Source organism: Anabrus simplex, chromosome 2 (assembly GCF_040414725.1).
Source record: "Anabrus simplex isolate iqAnaSimp1 chromosome 2, ASM4041472v1, whole genome shotgun sequence".
In the NCBI taxonomy this organism is placed as follows: domain Eukaryota; kingdom Metazoa; phylum Arthropoda; class Insecta; order Orthoptera; family Tettigoniidae; genus Anabrus; species Anabrus simplex.
This window is the reverse complement of record NC_090266.1, coordinates 440,081,098-440,102,575: the sequence shown is the minus strand read 5'-3', so window position 1 is coordinate 440,102,575 and position 21,478 is coordinate 440,081,098. Positions and strand designations below refer to the sequence as shown.

General features: G+C 37.8%; 1 protein-coding gene across 1 annotated transcript in view; it reads right to left on the bottom strand.

The window, feature by feature from the left end:
- TrpA1 (Transient receptor potential cation channel A1) overlaps window positions 1-21,478 on the bottom strand; it is a 139,959-nt gene that overhangs the window by 22,285 nt on the left and 96,196 nt on the right. Inside the window, exon 19 of the mRNA XM_068225998.1 lies at window positions 16,644-16,919. Coding sequence (XP_068082099.1) covers window positions 16,644-16,919 — 276 coding nt within the window. The remainder of the gene's footprint in view (window positions 1-16,643; window positions 16,920-21,478) is intronic.

Below are 21,478 nucleotides of genomic sequence, written 5' to 3'. Positions count from 1 at the left end.
TTGATTCCCAAATTAAATTCGTGGCATTTTGATATCTTATACGTCTAGAGTCGTTTCCCATGTCAGTATTTGTAAAATTTTGTGATATTAAATGCCGCAGATAATAGGTTAAGCTGCGTCGCGTCATGTGTGTTATATTTTCGTATGTCAAAGTGTTCTGTAGATATGCGAGGAAGTGTTGATGTTTCTGTCGTCAAACCCAAAGTTAAAGGTCATTGCAATCGCGTATTTAATGGTATAGCATAATAATTTGGATTCCAGTGTCAGAAAGTTTGGTTTAATGTGGATTAGGGGGAAGTCTTGTTAGAAGTGGTGTTAGCGTGATTCGATCGTTGATATAGTCGAGAGTATGACGGATATTCCGGGGAACGTGTGTATCCCACTATAATTTGTTCTATTTCCACAAGTAGGATCTTGTGAAGGAGTCAAGTTCAATATCGTTTGTGTTGTTAGTGTTGGGAGATGTTGCAGGTTTGGTCCAACTAGCTAAGTACTGAGAGCCTCGTGGTAGTATTTTTCATTCCAAGCTGCGAGTCTTGATGTCGTGTTGTAGTGCCAATGTTGGGATCTTGTGTAGAAAGACCCGATGATGTGGTGTTTAATGATACTGGAACATTTTTCAAGTATGATTTACGCGGTTCGGATTATACGTGAAATTCTAGGATCGTTTGTCAAAGCCAAAGTCATAGTCAAGCCCCGTCTAACAGTTCGATATGAAGTGTTCTACATATCTCATTATGAGATGGTCGAAACGCTATGGCAAAAATCGTAGTTGGAATATTTCAGAAATTACAGTGTGCCCACAATGCCAGTGGGAGGAAGTTCTCATTCAGAAGGAAACAGTTTGCTCGCTTTTGTATTAAAGATAACGTTAACTGAGGAGATCAGGTAAGAACAACTGGTAGCTGATAGTGTATTTTTAGCCATTGTAGACTAGAGGTCAACTACACGGATTTTCAGTTTTGACTCTATAATAATATTTCAGGGAGACTGACTTGTAATTAATTCTAAATATTTCATTGGTGGATTGATGGGTATTTTGATAATATATTTCATTGGAGATGCTAACTCCAACTGTCCAGGGTTTGTTCCGTCGGTAGTGTTAGGGGACAAACGCAGTGAGGCTTGTTGAGTGTACGGTGTAGCTGTTGGGGAACACTCAACAGTAACTAGTGTAGAAAGGTTAAGGCCAATACGGTACGGTTGAGGTAAAATATCATTCGTAAATGAGCGGAGTTGAACAATTAAAAGTAGTGCTCTTCCTGGATAAGACTGTGACGTGTTCGATTTATTTATTTTATTAGGTTATAGTTGGAGGTGACTGCCAACTGACTATTGCACTGGACTGGTTGTTAGATAATGGCATGGATGTTGATTCATGTAGTAACCAAGTCGTGGCAGAACAGGCGAGTGATGCAGCTTGTACTCTCACCTTAGATTTGTGGAAAGTTGCCTGGCGTACGTAAAGAGCTTGCACCGAATGAAAGTATGTGGACAGAGGGTGCCTAGACTTCATTTCAAGGGAGTACCAAGACAGTCGTATGTGTGGACTTAGATTTTTCATGTTTTATTTTAGGATTGTCTTATAGCGTGTGCACAAAGTTATTTCATTGGGAGAACTTTATTCAGAGATTACCCACTACGGTACTTTATTTAATCATGTTATTATTGTTGCTCCTTAGAACTAATTCTGGAACATTCACAAGTTTGTTTCATTTTGATGACTAACTTTGCTAGCACAAGGAGTGCGAAGTTTTATTAAGTGGTCTTCAGTCATCATGCTCCAAGTTTAACGGTCATGTTGGCCACCAGCCTTAGTAACTTAGATCTGTAAAGTAATACTTGGTAGTTGTCGGTCCATGACACAGCCGTAAGTCACTCAGGCACAATTAAGAGTCCATACCGCTTAACAGATATCATGCGCTGGTATCACGTTAATATACGTCTTAGTTATAGCAGGGATCCCAAGCTCGGTTCCCAAGAACTGGACTACCAGGATTCAAGATGGTTTAACAATGCGATCTCATACGGAAGCCGAATAAGTGGCACTTCTACGGTTTTATCGTTGATCAACCTAAAGTTAAAGGTATGGTTTTGAATTTAAAACCGCCCTTCAGGTAAAAAATGATGTTACATCATGAAAGCGTATGATCTCATTTCATTCCAATGTGTTAATTTCCGGCTGAGTGGCTCAGACGGTTGAAGCGTTGGCCTTCTGAACCCAACGTGGCAGGTTCGATCATGGCTCAGTCGGGTGGTATTTGAAGGTGCTCAAATACATCAGCCTCGTGTCGGTAGATTTACTGGCACGTAAAAGAACTCCTGCGGGACTTAATTCCAATATCTCGACGTCTACAAAACCCGTACAAGTAGTTACCGGGATTTAAAGAAAATAATATTATTATTAATCTCTCAATTTTTGGAATTCATCAATTTCCTAAGATAATCAAGTTTATCAATACAAAAACGTCAATGATATCTCGTCATCATTTTTGTTTGATAAATAAATAAATAAATAAATAAATAAATAAATAAATAAATAAATAAATCAGTTAGCCGATATCAGCTTTTAATTCCAAGTAATTAGGTTATTCCTTATCACCCGTAAGTTATGCCAGCAATTGATGAAGAGCCCTTAAGGGGCCCTGTAATGAAAAATGTAATAAGAATGCCACCAACCAAGCCGAGGTAAAGTATAATGCGACATAAACTTGCACAAAGGGTTCAATATTATTATATACAGTTGCGGAATTTTCTTTGAATTATACTAAGTCCAAGGCCTGTTGTGACGTTTACTATGGAAGCAGTAAAAGCTAATATACAGAACCAAGAATATGAAGCCTTATTCTTAGCCTGTACGCGTGTGCGGTTGGTGAATTGCATAATATTATATGTACTCATAATCTGACATATATAGGACGTATAAAACTATGAATCTGTAAATATCGCTATGTGCAGTGGTTGGTTAAATTGTGAAGATAGGAAGCACAAAGGTGTAGATATAAAGTGAAAGCGTAGGAAGTAAATCGTAATGCACTTATAACTCTGTCATACGACAGTTTTACAATAGTGGTTGTGAATAAGGTGAGTACAATCAATTATGCAAGTTTGGTGTACTCAACAATGGTAGACGATATAGTTATGCGCGTTTCTAAGTTCCAGGTACTCTGCATGGATATAGAAAGCCCTACTATAAACTTGGAGAACACAACGAGTGAAGTGGTACACCACATTAAATTTTCGTCGCCAGGAGGTCGTGACCGGGCTGACAAAGTCGGTTTCGACTAGGACGAGGGGGGAGTACTAAGCTCAGTAGCACCCTTTACTTTTCGTTTCTTTCTTTTGTTTGCATGATTCCCCTCTTTCATTAATTTTCTTGTAGTAATCGTATTCAAATATAGCCTAGGCAGTGATGTTTGTACTGTATATTAAATATTAAATAACGGGACAAATAATTTGCTAAAGGTGAATTCTCTAGCGGTACGTTCATTGAGAAATATTGAGTCTTTTGAGTGCAGTAAATGTGTTAGAAATTGTATATATTCGACGTTTTCTTTACTGAGTCAGAACGCGGATTCGTACGCATGAGACCTAATATGAGAATATGTTACCTTTTGCTAGGGATCTTCCTAATATCGTCACAAGAGCACAGAAATCTCCATATCAATTATTCTAGAAAAATGTTAGGGTAGGTTGTTAATGTTGGATCGGAATGTATTCTAATAACAATCGTTAATGAAAATATGTCTTGTGTGTGGTTATATTAACGAGTAACCAGTCTTCAGTGTTATTATGATTTTAGATGGAATAGTAATGTATCTTCGTAATGTCACTCAGATAAACATATTGTGTAAAATGGATTACATTTATAAGTTTTCGTGATAAAGAATGAATAACGTATTCTTGATTGATCTGGTATTATATGCTCGGGAACTATGTCCTGATGATAAGTCTTTGTGATATGAATGTTAATTTCAGGTCGACAGAGGGATCTTCAAACACATGATCATACATAAGCGGGTTTGCTTTTTTCCGCGAGTGTGTCTTTCATGAGGTGTTATGGATATTCCAGTTAGTACTACTGGTGAGATTAGAGTCATCGGTATTCACACCCACGTATAGGTCGAGTTATCCTAGTGATTTATGAGATGATACATACTGAAATTTAATGTGATGATTTGATATTCTAGGGTATGTTCACTTAATTAATGACCTGTCATCTGCGGAAGACGAACAGTCACGTAGGTACTGAAATGAGGGAGCATAGTGTCATCTAACAACAAATCAGTCGCCAGGTTTAAACAATTCACCTAAGCTTCATTCCTTGATAACACCCTGATAATTATATTTAAGACTCAAACTACGGAGGAAAGTCATCAGAAATTAATGGTGATATATTGGATATTAACAGAATGCCCCGTGTTATTTATTGAATGTTTCATGGTATTTTAACACTGCCACTTGTGCATATTTCCTTTTGAGGTTGCATGTTTATTTTTTGCATGACATTATTCCTTATTTTTATTCAGCATTATATCTTCGAGCCAGTTTTAGAAGGATGGAACAGCTGGATTCTATTGTGTGTTGCCTTTTGTTGCTCTTTTTTTCCAGGCTATAATGATTATAACATATTGAACTATGAATCTGGAAATGTCGCTTTGTGCAGTGGTTAAAGTGTGAAGACTGGAAACACAAAAGTGTTGCATTAATGGTTTATTTCTTCAAGTTAGGGTTAGACATTGTAGATACATTTTAACATTTTAATTGAGATTTTCTTGCACCAGAGAAATTATATTTAGGGAAAAATAAACCAGTCCCTTAAACGCAATTTTACTCGCGAAGTAAAGATCAACATGCAATATAAATAACCTTATTTCATATTTCTTGTAATGTAATACTAATTTAACAAATTTCATGTGTATCTAACATCATTCAGGCACATTTATTCCTTCCAATCATTTTGTAATTGTATAATTTCACCTGCTTTAGATTTATATCTAAGTTGCGATATGATTCTCCCTTTTTCCCTGATAATAGCTTCGTATGCACGAGGGCTCCAGTCCGCACATGTCGCTTCTGCAAGAAATTCTATATTTTGCTATTCCGAATTACCTTTCTTCAAACTTCTTTCTTTGAATCATAACCACGATACGCTATCTGACTCCTCTCTAAGCATATATCTCTGTCAATCCATGGTTTGCAACCACTGTATCGTAAGTTGATGCCACTAGGCTGTGGAATACCCTCCAAGCCAATATTACATATTTGCGTTCTCGTAGGAAATTTAAGATGGATTGCCGAAATTACTTTCTGAGTGCTGAACAATTGATGACTGAAATGCAAATGAGTGCGTAAAAGGGCATATTTTCCAAAAATTAGAATTGTATTTGCTATTTATGCGTTTGTATTGCAACTTATTATTCTAAATTATTACTGTTGTTATTTTTATAATTGCTGTTATCTTAATGTATATTGTTATGTTGTACATTCTACGGTTATCTGCATTACTAATTTCTTAATGTTTGCTATTACAGTAGTATTTTTTCATGGTTTGTTGTAATTTGCATTATTACCACTACGTAATTACATAATTTTAATGTTATGGTGAAGGGAAAGACAGGGCTTTGAAACTTAAATTCGCGAGGAACAAAGATGAATTAGTTACTATAATAATAATAATAACAATAATAATAAGGGCAGATAGATATCTAGTCTCCTTGAATCAATCATACATTGATTTCGACGCATTATGTGGGGGTTTGAAGTGGTAATATATTGTTGAAATAGAAGCATTCACGATAGCCAGACAGGATCACGAGGTAAACCCAAAGGACTGCCAAAGGTACATGACCACAGACCAAGATGTACCAATGACCTCAGTGGAAAGTGTAGCTTGAGCAGAAAAAATACCGAACAAGCCAAAATGGCTGCCTGCTGGCCCTTGCTGAGTACACCTAGCGACACGATAGTATTGCCAAAGTCATTCATCAATATAAATAAATTAAAATTTTTGTTTTTTACTTTGGTCAGATAATTTTATAGTTTTTTGTCGGAAATGTCCTCAATAAGAAGAACATGCTATTTCTAAATTTTCGTCACCTGTCTTCCTGTCTGTCCGTATATATGTGTATACATATATGTATTTGTACGTACGTATGTGTGTATGCATGGATGTATGCAGTTTGTATTGCAACCTTTCTTATGTGGTGAGGAGAAGATTGGAATGAAGTGGATAAAATTGACATAATAACACCATTTATAAAACACACATACACTATATCGTCTTAATGTGTCCCCTATGTCATTGGATCCAAAATGGTCCCCTGGTGGCCACCTATTTATTTCATGCCATCCTGGGTATACTTTTCCCGCTGATAGGCGTTGCCGACGGTCAGTGAGGTATGAACAAAATAATTTGAGATATGAGAACTGAGATAAAGAAGTTTGTGCAGCAGTAATTCAGGCTAACTGTGTAAAAGGCACTGGTTAGGTATGGTAGTGTCGTTATAGTCACATAACTTTGGCAGCACTATATTGCATGTCTGATACCGTCAGCTCGCAATAATGCTGTTGCGAAATTATGTCCTTTTTTAAAGCCGGATTGAAAAGAGTCAAGGAGGGATTTCTGGGTCAGGTATTCAGTGATTTGTGCATGAATCGGACGTTCGAGTGCTTTTGTGAGGTGTGGCAGAATGGACGCTGGGTGGTAATCTGTTGGAGAATCCAAGATAAAATGTATCGGGATAGGTTTTATTAGTAAATCTTTCCAAACGTCAGGGAATACTCAATTCGTCAGGCACTACTTGAGTATGTGAGCAAGTGTTGATAGTAGAGCCCTGATTATGTTTTCATTAATTCTATAAAGGTACCATACTATCTTACGCATTGAAAGTGATTGAGTACTATACACGTTTAACATAATTTAAGTTGACGGGGCGGAAAGTGAACTGGTTGAGCTCGGGACGGCATGCGGAACTTGGGCTGCCAAAAGTAATTATTTAACGTCTCTAGATAAGTACATGGTGGGGTATGCTCCTCGGCGGCTTTCCCAATGCCCAAAGATCGCAGCTTCTTGTAAATTTATGTTAAATTATTATTTCCCGCTAACTGCTCGAAATAGTAGCATTTACTCTTTCCAATTAGTCGAAAGTTTCCTGTATTGCTCCAAGTCCTCTTTGTCACGTGTGCATATGTACTCTCTGTACCAACTGTCAAGACAGGCCGTAGCAGATCTGAATTCGGTCGTCAGTCACGGCGAACAGGGATGGGTAAATCGACACTAACGTGTTGAATTTGTTTACGTTTCAGTAAATGACATGAAGCCAAGGTATGCGTCATTTTATGTCTCTTGAAATAAGGTAGCGTATTATGTAAACTTCGGTCCTCAAATCGAGAAATATAAGTACAGTAGGCCGTCAGTAGAAATGTCAGTAGCTGGGATCTACATATTCTTAAATATTTTCTGGGGTTAATTTGAAATTACAAGGTCAATTAATATGTGAATCAAATGGTCAGGGCAGTTGAAATGGTTCGTAGCGTTAAATAGTAGGATTTCCATTCTCAAGGTTTTGAAAACTTACACAATTTTTCCGATTCACATTTCTGTTTTAACACGTGCGTAATAAAGTCGCCCATGAGTATGACATCTTCGTAGACCGAGATGAGATCTGTTAAAAGCTGCTTCGAAGTCATCCTTTTGTCTAATATTAAGTGGCTTTATATACAATTCCATTTAATATTTTCGCATTAGAGTTGAGTTCAACGAACATATACTCGGGTCGCAGGGGAATGTGTGAATCTGAAGTGCAATACATTCCCATTACTAGATGCAGAAAGTGCATATCTAAGGACAAGAAAAAGGGTCAACAATTGACTGTAGGCCCATAGGTTGTTTCCATTTCATGATATTCATATTTAACTTAGTTTAGGCGTTCTAAGTACACTTTTAAATAGAAGTGAATGTAAAAAATGTTCAGATAGAATATAATATGGTAATTATGCTCAATTCTGGATTCAGTACATAAGCCCTTTCTGCAAAGTAGGACTTTTCAAACATTCTGTTTGAGTTGAAGTTGTCTAAACTTCCACAAACTGTTTAACAACCTTACATCACAATCTCCAATAAATGTAACTGCAGAAAATATAATACAAATTGACAAAACATAATAACACCACTATGTAGTATTTGAAAGAAGAGTTATTGAAGGAGCTTGAGGAAAGTAAGCAGTCTATGTTCCTACATTCTTCCCCATCGCTTATTTTTGGCCAGTTTAACAGAATGTTGTAGAACCTGCTGTATCCTGCAGGTATAGGTTGTGCAAGTTGCTGTAGATTTCTGATCTTTTTCGTATGTATTGGGACTAGCGTCTGTGGTGTACGGATTCTCAAGGGGTAGACTTGAAGGATCATTTTAGCTTTTAAGGCTGAATGTATATTTGATTAATCCATCAATATACTCAGCAGCAAGTTGTTTTACGCACCGACACAGATAGGTCTTATGGCGACAATGGAGCAGGGAAGGGCTAGGAGTGGGAAAGAAGCATCCGTGGCCTTAATTAAAGTACAGCCCCAGCATTTGCTTGGTGTGAAAATGGGAAACGACGGAAAACCATCTTCAGGGCTGCCGACAGTGGGGTTCGAACTCACTATCGTACCCAGCAGCAGCAACCTTCCCTTTCATATCTGATTTGTATTCAATGTGATTAATTTTGGACAGTTGAAAGTACGCCTTATCTTTCTTAGGAATGCTTCTTGCAGCTGTCTCATTCGACAGATAGACCATTTTATACTTCCCAGGCTACCACTTTTTGAATCTATGAATGCCAAAATGTCTTCTATCTTTACTTCATTGATGGTAAATCGTCCATTTGCACTGCTCTTCCTAATTAACTCGCAGTATTATTCCATTGCAGACTGAATGTCATAAGACATGGCAACAAAATCACAACAAGTAATTATCAATCATATTTTGGAGTTTGGTATACAATCCAAAACAATTACTTCGAAATTCGATGTTTATTTCCTCTCCAGTTGATATATCCTTCTGCTGTAATTCTTGACTCCGTGATTATATTTATTATTTAACTCTCCGGATTGCTTTTTCTTTAACCACAATGTTCCTCTTCTTCACTACCTGAGTTCGTGTTAATAAAGAAAGAGCGGGAAAAAATTGCATACCAATATCTGATGCAAATATTTCGTTCTTCCATAATGAAAAATCTCTAATTCGCAGAAAGGGAACAACTATGAAAGATTTACCCTTTCGTCATCTTTCAAGAACTTTAGCAGGAAAATTACAATATTAGAGTGGCACGCTGTGCGTCCTTTCGCGCAGAACGTAGATCTAGAATTCAGGTAATGATTAAGGCAAAAAAGTCCGTATTTGCCAAAGTTTGTCAGATATGTCCTTTCTGCATCTGGTGATTCGTTTTAAATAACTCGTGTAGTAAAAAGATATTCCACCTCCTCGTCTGTTAGCGCGGTCATATCCTAAGAGCGAGCATCCCTGGAGATTTACGGAGGACGACGGTAAATGTTTGCATAGCCAACTTCCAGATACGTCAATGCAAGGCACCTATTTAATTTCGAAAATAATCGGTGAATTCTGGCAACGGTACAGAACTGTTGGGTGGTCCATCAGCTGTCCCATTATGAATACCGCTGGCGCAGGGAGTGGGAAGGATAAGGTTTGGATTAAGATGGGGGGTGAGGAAAGAGGCTGTTGACGCGAGGGATAGACTCGTCTTCCAGCAATGGAGGAAATCTAATCATAAGATGAATTTACCTGATTATAACACTAAAGACATCCATTGACATTCATATACGCACGCACACACACACACACGCGCGCGCGTAAACTAATGATAACACACACAATAGAAACTGACGGTCCACGCGTTCTCTTACATAGCTAAGGCAGCGTATTATGTAAACTTCGGTCCTCGAATCGAGTAATATAAATACAGGTGGCCGTCAGTAGAAATGTCAGTAGCTAGGATCTACATATTCTTCAATATTTTCTGGGGTTAATTTTGAAATTACACGGTCAATTATTATATGAATCAAATGGTCATATGCATATTGCGATCATGCATATTTGAGTCTTTGCGTGGTCTCTTCGAAACATCCCGTCCACAGTCCAAGACAGTTTCGTGGTCCAGTAGAATTCCAGGGCCTGATTTGGTACAGTTTTCCACACACTTGCAAGCAGGGGCGATTTCTCCGAGCATGCTACGCTTGCTGCGCAAGCGCAATATTTTTCTAAAGCAGGCGAGTTAAAAAAAAAAGCAATATATACCGTATCTATATAAATAAAATTGTAGGGGGTCCGCTGTCTGTAATTTCTTTTGTTTTGCCAATTTTTCAGATATTTATCCGTTTTAGGTCAACTCAAGACCGAATCGGTGGTTTTTACGTTTCGTGTCTGTTTGTTTGTCTGTTTGTCTGTTTGTCTGTCTGTTTGTTTGTTTGTTTGTCTGTTCCAACATCACGTCAACCAAACTTCATATTTAGAGCATACCCATCCCGGGGAAGGTTTCGATATGCATATCATTTTAAAATCTTTGAATAGACGGGGGGTTTATAGGAAAACCAGAATGGTTTTTCCACCATCACGTCGAAACGGCTGGATAGATCTCGACCAAACTTAATATTTAGAGTATACTCATCCCGGGGAAGGTTTTGATATGCATACCATTTTAAAATCTTTGAATATACGGGGGGTTTATAGGAAAACCAGAGTGGTTTTTCCACCATCACGTCGAAACGGCTAGATAGATCTCAACCAAACTTCATATTTAGAGTATACTCATCCCGGGGAAGGTTCGACATGCATATCATTTTAAAATCTTTGAATAGACGGGGGGTTTATAGGAAAATCAGAATGGTTTTTCCACCATCACGTCGAAACGGCTGGATAGATCTCAACCAAACTGCATATTTAGAGTATACTCATCCCGGGGAAGGTTTCGATATGTATATCATTTTAAAATCTTAGAATATACGGGGGGTTTATAGGAAAACCAGAATGGTTTTTCCACCATCACGTCGAAACGGCTAGATAGATCTCAACCAAACTTCATATTTAGAGTATACTCATCCCGGGGAAGGTTTTGATATGCTTATCATTTTAAAATCTTTGAAAAGACGGGGGTTTATAGGAAAACCAGAATGGTTTTCCTCCATTGTCTCTTATACTATTGATTTTCTGTAAACTTCGTTCACCGTACGGGAAACGTCTCTTCATTATAAACAACTTTCGTTATGTTCATAATTTACCTTACTCTTCACATGACGGAGAAATTTACAATTGTCCGCTGGTATCATGCTCTGCATTGAGTGACAGACAGACCGACAACGAACCTACAGGTTACCATGGCAAAGTTTCTGACTGCATGCCAGCAGGGAAGTAACGTATTGCCATTTTTCTCATCATGCTTTTAAATTCGTGGTTGTTCCTTGGGTAGAAGACAAGATAGGCGTCAATCGGCCTACCTGCGGGATATTGGCGGAATATCGTTGGTTGTTATAACCGCCCTCGAATAGATTAAGTAATAACACCATTAGTCATCTTATTATTATTTGTTTACCTAGGAATCACTGGACCTAAATTTCTCCTCCGTCACCGCTTTATTATATCCATAACTCACACTAGCATAATTTATTGAGGGGCATTTGATTTTCCAATACATTCACTTGGCATTTACATATTTGTCGTTATCCGGCTGTCCTCAGTTATAATACATTTTCTATTAGTTTCAACTTTCTTAACTGTATTATTTTCTTCCTTAATTACGCCGTATGTACGCGAGTGCTACAAACTACTGGATGTATTTCCACCAAGACTCATATTTAGAATACGCCTGTCCTTGACAGGTTTTAGGGCAAATATTGTTTCTAAATCCCTGAACTGACTGGGGGTTTATACGAAACAGAAACTGGATTTTGCACTTCCACAAAATATACACAACCAACGTTAATTTAAATCTACCTGCCTTGGTAGAAATTAATTTCTAAACCTTTTTTCTCATGTGCATCATTTCGATACGAGGATTAATAAGGGAGATATCATTAACGGACCGTTTTTTTTGTACAAGTCCCATCGGACTTAACTCACGACCGGGTGCGTGTAAAGCGTATTCCTTACAACTGGAAAACTACTGAAGACATTCGAACCAAAATTTATATTTAGCATCCACCTGTCCAAAGGTAGGTATTAAACGTAAATAACATTTCATGATCCGGAATGGACTGGCGGTTTATAGGGAACACAAATGGTGATTTTACTCTTCCACAATATATACAGAACAAGACCAACCTGACTGGAAATCGACCAAACGTGATGGAATTCCACCTCTAAACCATTTTTTCATGTGCATTTTTTCGTCAGGAGGATTAATAAGGGAGATACCATGAATGGTCAGTTTTGCAGGTTAAGTCCAGCGGACATAGCCACAAAGGTGTTTTACATGGAGCAGATTCCTTATTTATATAAATCAAATCGTAACGACTGTGTGCCACTACACTGACTATTTTGGCGAAATTTTCGTACAGCTTTCCATTAAAGGCGTAATAATGGCCATCTGCACAATTTTTTGTTTAGTTTCCTGAAAGTCCTAATTTTTAACCGCCTTGCCCAAAATCCAGATTGCGGCATAATATGCCAGAAGAAAAAAAGAAGATAATTGAAATTTGACAAAATTATACGTTTTAGCCTGTAACGAACGGAAAACATCCTAGATTATTACATTTTTCACTTTTTATCCCCGAAGAATATCAAAATATGCAGGCAATTTTAATGATGGTGCAGACCTTCGGAAATTCCTATCACATAACAGATTGCACAATCTCCGTTCAATTTGGAATGATCTACAACCTTGGTCTTATGACTTTTTGCCATATCTGTATCCCTTTTACGCTTGATTTTTCTCTATTAATCGATGTTAAGTCAGTTTGGAATTTTCACAAGCATAATTCATACTTTCGATTACTTACATGAAATACAGAATCTTCAAACTCTTCACGAAAATTGGCCCACCCAGTAGCCATATGTGAGCCAAATGCTATGTATGTAGCTGTCACATAATTATCCGAAAAGTAATGTAATGTGAGATAATCTTACAAAAACGTTACCCTGTTCCACGTTTCTAACTCAGTCTGACCCTAGAATAGATGACATATCATAGGACCAGCCATTTAGGGCACTAAATCCGGCGTGTCTTATAGTATAATTCTTTGTCGATATGACGTACGTTTAGTAGCAGTTAATCTGTAAATGAAGGTTTTCAATATTGTAACCACGCATATACTTTCGTATGTCGATCTATATATATTCACTGACGTCGATTTGTAGCGATCGAGAAAGGGTGGGTCTGGTAATGTAATCAGTACCTCCCACACCGACTTTGACTGGCTGTATAAAAGGGCCCTTCTCCAATTCCTGTGTAACTGTCATTAGTAAGGAAGGTCTACAATTGTAATGAATAGTTCGCATCTCGATTTGACTTGCAGAAGGCAAGTGAGCATGCAGTTTTGTGTAAAACTTCCCTACCCGATTGTGTTTGGCAGAAGGCAAGGTTGCCCGCCATTATAAACAAATGTCCTCATCTAAAATGTGACTAGCATTAGGCATAGTGGCCTGCTATTTTGATGGAAACTCACCAACTTGGTGTGACTGGCAGTAAGCTGGCTGGCAGTAGGAAAATCGGCCTGACATTATAATGATAACGGCACAACTCAATTTTGAATGGTGGTAGGGAATTTGCCTGCCATTATAATAAAATCTCCTCGACTGTAATCTGTTTGGGAGTAGGAAATGGGGCCTGCCATTGTAACGAACGCTCCCAACTTGATTGTGACCGCGCAGTAGGCAATGGGGCCTCCAATTATAATGTAAACTTCCCAACTCGATTGTGAATGGCAGTAGGCAAGTGAGCCTGCCGTTATATCACAAATCCGTAACAAACACTTTACATTGGAAACAACGTATGGGGACATCCCCATGCTCTTTCTCGCATAACGCTAAGAGAGATGCAATTTTAAAACAATCTTATTTACTGCATGTACACTGTTTACTTCGATATTCGAATACAATGTTGAACGCCGTAGCGAAGCACGGGTACATTTGCTAGTCTGTAATAGATCTGCATTATACAAATCGAATGTTGCATTTATCTTGGCGAGTCCAGCGAGGCTTGCTCGTACCTTGGGAGCTTCAGCGGAGCTGTCGACACAGCGAGAAATGTATGCGCGCGCAGGTTTCTTCTCTTCAAGGCCGGTTGCAAGCTGTCACGTTTGTAATGTGTAGTTGGAAGCTCTGGTCTGAGAGCTGCAGATCTAGTGTTTTGTGTCAGTGAGTAGTGTACTGTAAGTTCCTGATCATCTATTCTGAATGATTTGACGTGCTGCAATGGGTTCCGAACCGTGCATTATTGACAGCTTGTTATCAAATCTATTTTCTCGGAGGACTATCCAAGAGAAAACAGACATTATTAAGAATGGTAGGTCCTGTCCGGCGCTGCTAGATTTAAAGACACAGCACAGGGAGAAAAACAGTGAATATGTACGTTCGTTCTCTGTATCTCAGCTATGTTGTCGATTGAAAAAGGATTGCTTGCAAAAAATAGATTACAGTCCTCTTTCTATGATGAAGTTATTGATGGTTTTGTAAAGAGAAGCCGCAGAGTAGAGTTTGTTTTCAAGTAGGAAGATCTAATAAATAGTTGCAGTTTTTCAGTGTACATAGTTTGACGTTTACTTCTTTAAATTATATAATCACTGGCTTGTAATAATTTGTTAATAATTATAAAATTTGTCTGATTGTTATTCTTTTGGCCATTCTTGAAGGTATGACGTAACCAGTTTGAATGCATGATTAAAATGTTCATGTGATTTAGCGATTTTTGGGTTTATGAATTTTATTCAATCAGAACTATGCATGTTCCACCCCACTAACTTTCACGAATGGAAGAGCAAGCCTGACTTTCATGACCAGCATTCGCCCCTGCTTGCAAGGGATTAGGTGAGAAAGAGCTCGCTACACTTCAGCGCACGCCTGGCGCGCCCCACATGGCCTGGATCGCGTTACCGCAACAATTATAATTGGGCGATTTCCTGCATTTGCAGACGTCCGGCTTCAGCACCCCAGTCGTTGACAGCGATCAAAATCACTCATTGACAGCTCAACGAAAAACTGACCTTCGATTATGTCAAGAGACTTTTTATAACCGTCTTCGAATGGTTCTACCGAGACACCATGTAGCAGTCAAGAATTACGGTATCTGTGCTGCTCGGCCTCATCTAATTCCTCGTACTGTTTCTGCAGTTTCTACTTAATCGTGCCCAGTTGCTTCTTGAGGCTACTAATTTCTGTAATTACTTGCTAGTAGAACCCCGCTTAACCAAACTTCGCTTAACCGAAACCCGGCTTAACCGAAATGCTCTGGCAAAATTTTTCTTTTAAATTTTGTTTTTACCCTCTCGTTCTTAGCCGTCGATATTAGTAATTCTCTTGCTATATGTGCTGAGAGCTAGTAGGTAAACCCTATCTTTATATTATAACTTATACCAGAATGCACGTGTAGCATAAAACAAAACAGTTTCTGAGCCTCTAGTTCGTTTCATGATACATACTTTCTTGAACAAGCAGGAATTATTATTATTATTATTATTATTATTATTCATGAAGATTATTCAGATGACTCTGAGTTTAATAATAGCAGTTTTGAGAATCGAGTTACAGCAGATGATGTATTTAATGCATTGGAGGTAAGGTTTATTTCGAATTTTTATTAAAATACATTACCAAACGCTTTAATTACACTACTGTAATAAATTTACTGTATACAGTATTCAGTTCAGAAATAACAAAAAATAATGTTTCATTACTTCAGATTGCTTTGCGCTTTGTTGAACAAAGCGATGAGTCTACACCAGCTGATGTGTTGTTGATTAAACGTTGGCGCTACATAGCTGCACGACAGCGTTGCACCTGGAAAATTCAGAAGAAAATCCACGATTTTATACGAGTGACATTATGTAAACATTTTAATGTTAATATACAGTATGAAGCTTGCTTAACAGAGTGCATGCATGTTTATTTCGATATTTAACTTCCGAAAATATTTTCCACGCATCATCCGGAAAGAAAACGTTTCAACCGAAGTGGCTCCGCCCACTTTATTTCGGATAAACAGGGTTCTACTGTACTTGAATACCTGCAAATCGCCGTCTGGCGTTTGAAGCATAGTCGGAGTGTTGGCTACACTTACAGCAGAGTCCAAGCGGACTTCGAAGTCTTTCATCACCTGTTCGAACTCATTTATATTTCTAGTCGCTTCTTTAAGAGCCAAGACGGGAGTGTGTGACTGAAACTAATCAATTTCTGGATCGCAGTTATGCACAGGCCAAGACTTTCTGCAGCTTATGATGCGAACCGAGGAAGATGATTACAGGTCGATCCTTTTCACGCAGCACACTGGTCTCCATTTTTATGTACAATTATTCTTATTATTATTATTATTATTATTATTATTATTATTATTATTATTATTATTATTATTATGAGTCTACTCATTACACACAATCCACGAAAAACGGAAGGCCAAAGATCGGTAAACATAACCGAGAAAGAAATGAAATTTTACCTGCATAGCAAGTCTCTTCAGCTGTGCATTTCTTCTTACTGACTCTATATCACCAACCGCCAAACCAATAAGAAGATTCATCAGTAATATGGGCATGAGGACCATGAATAAACCCAAAATAAGGAATGCAGGAAATGGATACGGTAAACTCTTGCCATCTTCATCCGTATTGTAATATGGGTGTACGTAGGTTCCCAAAAAGTCGACTTCACCAAGCATCATTGAAAATGTCCTCAACAACGACATGGGAACGTTGCTGAATGACAGATGATCACCCTAAAATAGAAATTAGAATTACACTGAAAATGTCACAAACATTAAAATAAGTACATTTTCCCTTGAACTAATTTCTTACAAACAATCTTGTGATTATAGATATTATGCAATAATAACAACAACAACAACACATTTTAAAACTTTTTATGCTGAATACCTGTCACAATATCGAGCGAGCTGACCGGGCGTTTAGGGCTGCATTCCGGTGAGCTTGCATTTGGGAGATGGTGGGTTCGAATCAGATCGTCGGCAGCCCTAAAGGTGGTTTTCTATTGTTTCCCACTTTCACACCAGACCACGGACGCTACCTACCCAATTCTAGCCTTTCCCATCCTTGGGTCACCGGAAACATTCGGCGTATTAATGGAACGTTAAAACAATTACCATGAAATATGTACTTGTCATAATGATGATTTCAATCTTGAAGTAAGGTTAAATATGAGAATTACAAAAATATCATGTTTTTCTTTTTGTATGGTAAATTACGGAAATGGGATATTTGAGACAGATTGAATGATATGAGAGAAAAATCTTAACGTTTACTAAAAGATATGCCGTTCTTGCAGTATGCTTGAAGTTGCAGCTAAATAGTCCAAATCAACGAATAAGAAACGGGAATCAGTGAAAGTCATGTTCCGTATGGTATCGTTCCGAATGTGTTTCATCTAATTGTTTTGTTCAAAATACCAACTTACTGTCAAGTAATCATTGTGTTGACTCGCCCGCTATGTTTTATACTAGTAGTTTTAGTCACATCCGTGAACGGGAGTGCATGTGTGATAATTTGATCGATTGTTTAACTGAAACTTTCTGTTATCAAAAGCTGTGTGACTTAATCAGAATACACAACATTAGAGATATATTGCAGTGTCCAACAAGAATTACACCAACCTCAAAAACAGGAATCAATCGCATTATAACAAACATAGATTCAAATTCTTACGAGGCTGAGATTATAGACTGCCATATTTCTGAACACAGTGGTCAGTCATCGTCATATAGAAGTTCAGTCCAACGTAAGAGCATTTTTTTTTTTTTTTTTTTTTTTTTTGCTAGTTGCTTTACGTCGCACCGACTCAGATAGGTCTTATGGTGACGATGGGACAGGGAGGGGCTAGGAGTGGGAAGGAAGAAGTCGTGGCCTTAATTAAGGTACAGCCCCAGCATTTACCTGGTGTGAAAATGGGAAACCACGGAAAACCACCTTCGGGGCTGCCGACAGTGGGGTTCGAACCTACTATCTCCCGATACTGGATACTGGCCGCACTTAAACGACTGCAGCTATCGAGCTCGGTAACAGCATAAATAAAAACACATATCAGTATTTAAGGGTCCTCAACATTATTTACTTAAAAGGAAGTCTTCTGACAGAACAGTGTAATCCAATCTTCATATTTAATACATATCTGGGATGCATTTTATGAGATTTTCATAATCTATTATGACGAAGCCTGAAAGGTGAAAAATAAAGTAGAGAAAAAAGAACATATGTAGGTAGGTTAGTATCATCATATCTGAACTACATTCAAGAGAAGATGAAAGCAGATTATACGATTTTCAAGTCAACCAATTCAGAATACCATTGCAATGAGTACACATTCCTCGTAGCTCACAATAGAGAGACTCCTACTAAATTAAAGGATGAGAATATTACCAGGAAGCAAAAAAATCCTGTAATATGAATAAATCTGCATGGAAAATTGTAAATGAATAAGAAAGCGAGATGAAATTTGCAACAATATTCTTCAAAAATTATTTATTCTACAATTACCCACCCACAAGAAGTGTGCACTATTTTCAATAAATTATTTGGTAATGTCAGTTATGAAACTAACACAGGAAATTCTCTTCGTGGCACTACATCCCTGAAGGGCCTTGGCCTACTAAGCGACCGTTGCTTAGCCCGAAGGCCTGCTGATTACGAGGTGTCGTGTGATCAGGACGCCGAATCCTCTCGGCCGTTATTCTTGGTTTCTAGACCGGGGACGCTATCTCACTGTCAGATAGCTTCTCAATTCTGATCACGTAGGCTGAGTGGACCTCGAACCAGCCCTCAGATCCAGGTAAAAATCCCTGACCTGGCCAGGAATCGATCCCGCAACCTCCGGGTAAGAGGCAGGCACGCCACCCCACACCACGGAAACGGATAATAACCTACTTAGATTAGGTAAATCAGTTTACTTATTCGCTAAGACTACACACACGAATTAGAATCAGCCATCGATAGCCTAGCAATCTCTCCTTCATTCGGCGGGGACGGAATCCCTTCAAAGTTATTGAAACAGTAAAAGAATGAGCTTATTATTCCATTATTGTACTTTTGAAACCAAGCGCTAATGAATGTAATTTTCCCAGAATGTCTAAAGACTAGTATCATTAAACCTGTTCATAAGAAAGGAGCAGCTGATGATATAAAGAAATAAAGTCCAATAACGATAACTTCTGCTTTAGGTAAAGTCCTTGAGAAACTTATTTTAAATTGCCATCTTGCATTTTCTGGGAAGCATTCTCTTGGTACAAATTTTCAGCATAGATTCAGGGACGGTTTGTCAACTGTTGCTGCCCTAGCAGCTTTTACTCATAATGTTTAGATAATCTCGATCACAATAATTTTGTTAGATCAGTACTCTTAAAATTACCTGAAGCCTGTGATATTGTAATCCCCGATCTATTGGCAAAGAAAGTAGAACACTATGGTGTCCGTGGTGTCACTTTACATGTGTTAAATTCTTTCTTGCAACAGCGTAACCAGTGCGTTGAAATACATTTTGAAATAGATAATGAGGTAAAAGAGATAGATCTCCCTCAGAAATCACAAATAGCAGTATACCCGAGCGTACTATTTTGGGAATTTTTCTCTATGTCCTGTATGTTAATGAAATTACAGAACTTGTAAACTTCGCCAAAGAATCGTATGCAGGTCACACATCCGTTATTACTTGGGGAATAAATAGGGAATCACTGCTATAAAATCTAAATGCAACCGTAAAACATATCAACAGATGATTCACTTCCAATTTCCTTATGGTGAATCCTAACAAAACTAATGTGGTGAACATTAATTTAAGAGGGATTTCAATGATTCACCTAAATGGCTCATACCTTCAAAAAAAACGTTTAACTAAATTCTTAGGCATTGATCTAGATAGATAGTCATATGTCTTGGAATAATCGTGTTAACTACGTCTATAAAAAGTTAACATCTCTAATATTTTTATTACGTAGGATATCAAAATTTGTAGATAGAAATGTATTAATAGAAGTGTACTATGGACTAAAAGTGTACTATGGAGTAAGATATTATCAATTGAGCTATGGGATAGTTGTCTGGGATTGTTTGGTAAATGAATAATTTGAACGACTTTTTATTCTACAAAAGAAAGTTCTAAGGATCATCTTCCGCGTTCCGAATAGGAATACCTTCAAACATTCTTTCATAACTCATAATATTATGACACTTTTTTCCATGTAAAGTATGTCTATAAATCTATTCCGTTTAATAATCACAACAAAACATGGACTGTAATTAACAGTGAGGATCACAATTCTAACACAAAAATTAGGATTGAATACAACACGAGTTTCCAAGGCACTAAAAATATGGGCCATAGCCTATATGTGAAGGTTGTATCACTCTATAACAAATTTCCAGAAGATATTAAAAATCCGAATGGAAAAGATGTTTCAAAAGTCATTAAAACATCTATACTCCATACATTAACTGTAAATAAGAATGTGTGGTTCTCACTTGTATACAAATTAGAATAAATGTTTATAGTTGCATATAGGGTATAGCTTGACGTTGTCTGTCAACTTGTAAAGTTCTATACACAATCAATAGAACCTTAATAGAAATTATTTGTATACAGCTATGATGAAGCACATGACGTATTGTCAACGTCAAAGTCGTCTCCGTACAGGCCATGCAAGCCATTGGAGGAGTAGAATGTAAAGGCTTCCACTTTCCATAACCGCAACACCAAGTGCAAACAAATGGTTTAGCCCCATGTCAGGTCGCCTTTGCCCCATTTGAATTAACTTGATACTCCTTTATGACGTACGCTGAGTGTACCTTACGATCATGTGCCTCTCCGGATGTGGAAGCCTCATTTCTAATTGTTTCATCTTCCTAGCAGGGAATCGGTCCCACTTCCTTCCGGTGAACAGAGCATGTCTTTACCACCTTCACCAGGCTGTCCCAATAAGATTCAATACGCTGCAATAGATTATGTTAGGTTGAATTTTGGTGCTGACTTCGTCAGTAATTATCTCTTAAAAGGGGTTGATTTCTTTGATCCACTGTTTCCAATTTCAATCTTCATCAGCATGATTATTATGTTTTAACTTACTGGGACAGTTTTCTAATTGTGAGTTAGTTATAGAAGAATACAAGTTTCTTATAAGTCCTCATTAAAAATAATTCTGACCAACTGATATTCCTCGTCTTCCATTACTTCTATTTTTCCTCCGAAGTACATTTCAAAAATTTAAATTCGTATCAGAAATATTTAGACATAATTCGTTTCAGGGTTTGGTTGATGCGGTTTGATCCCGGCTCA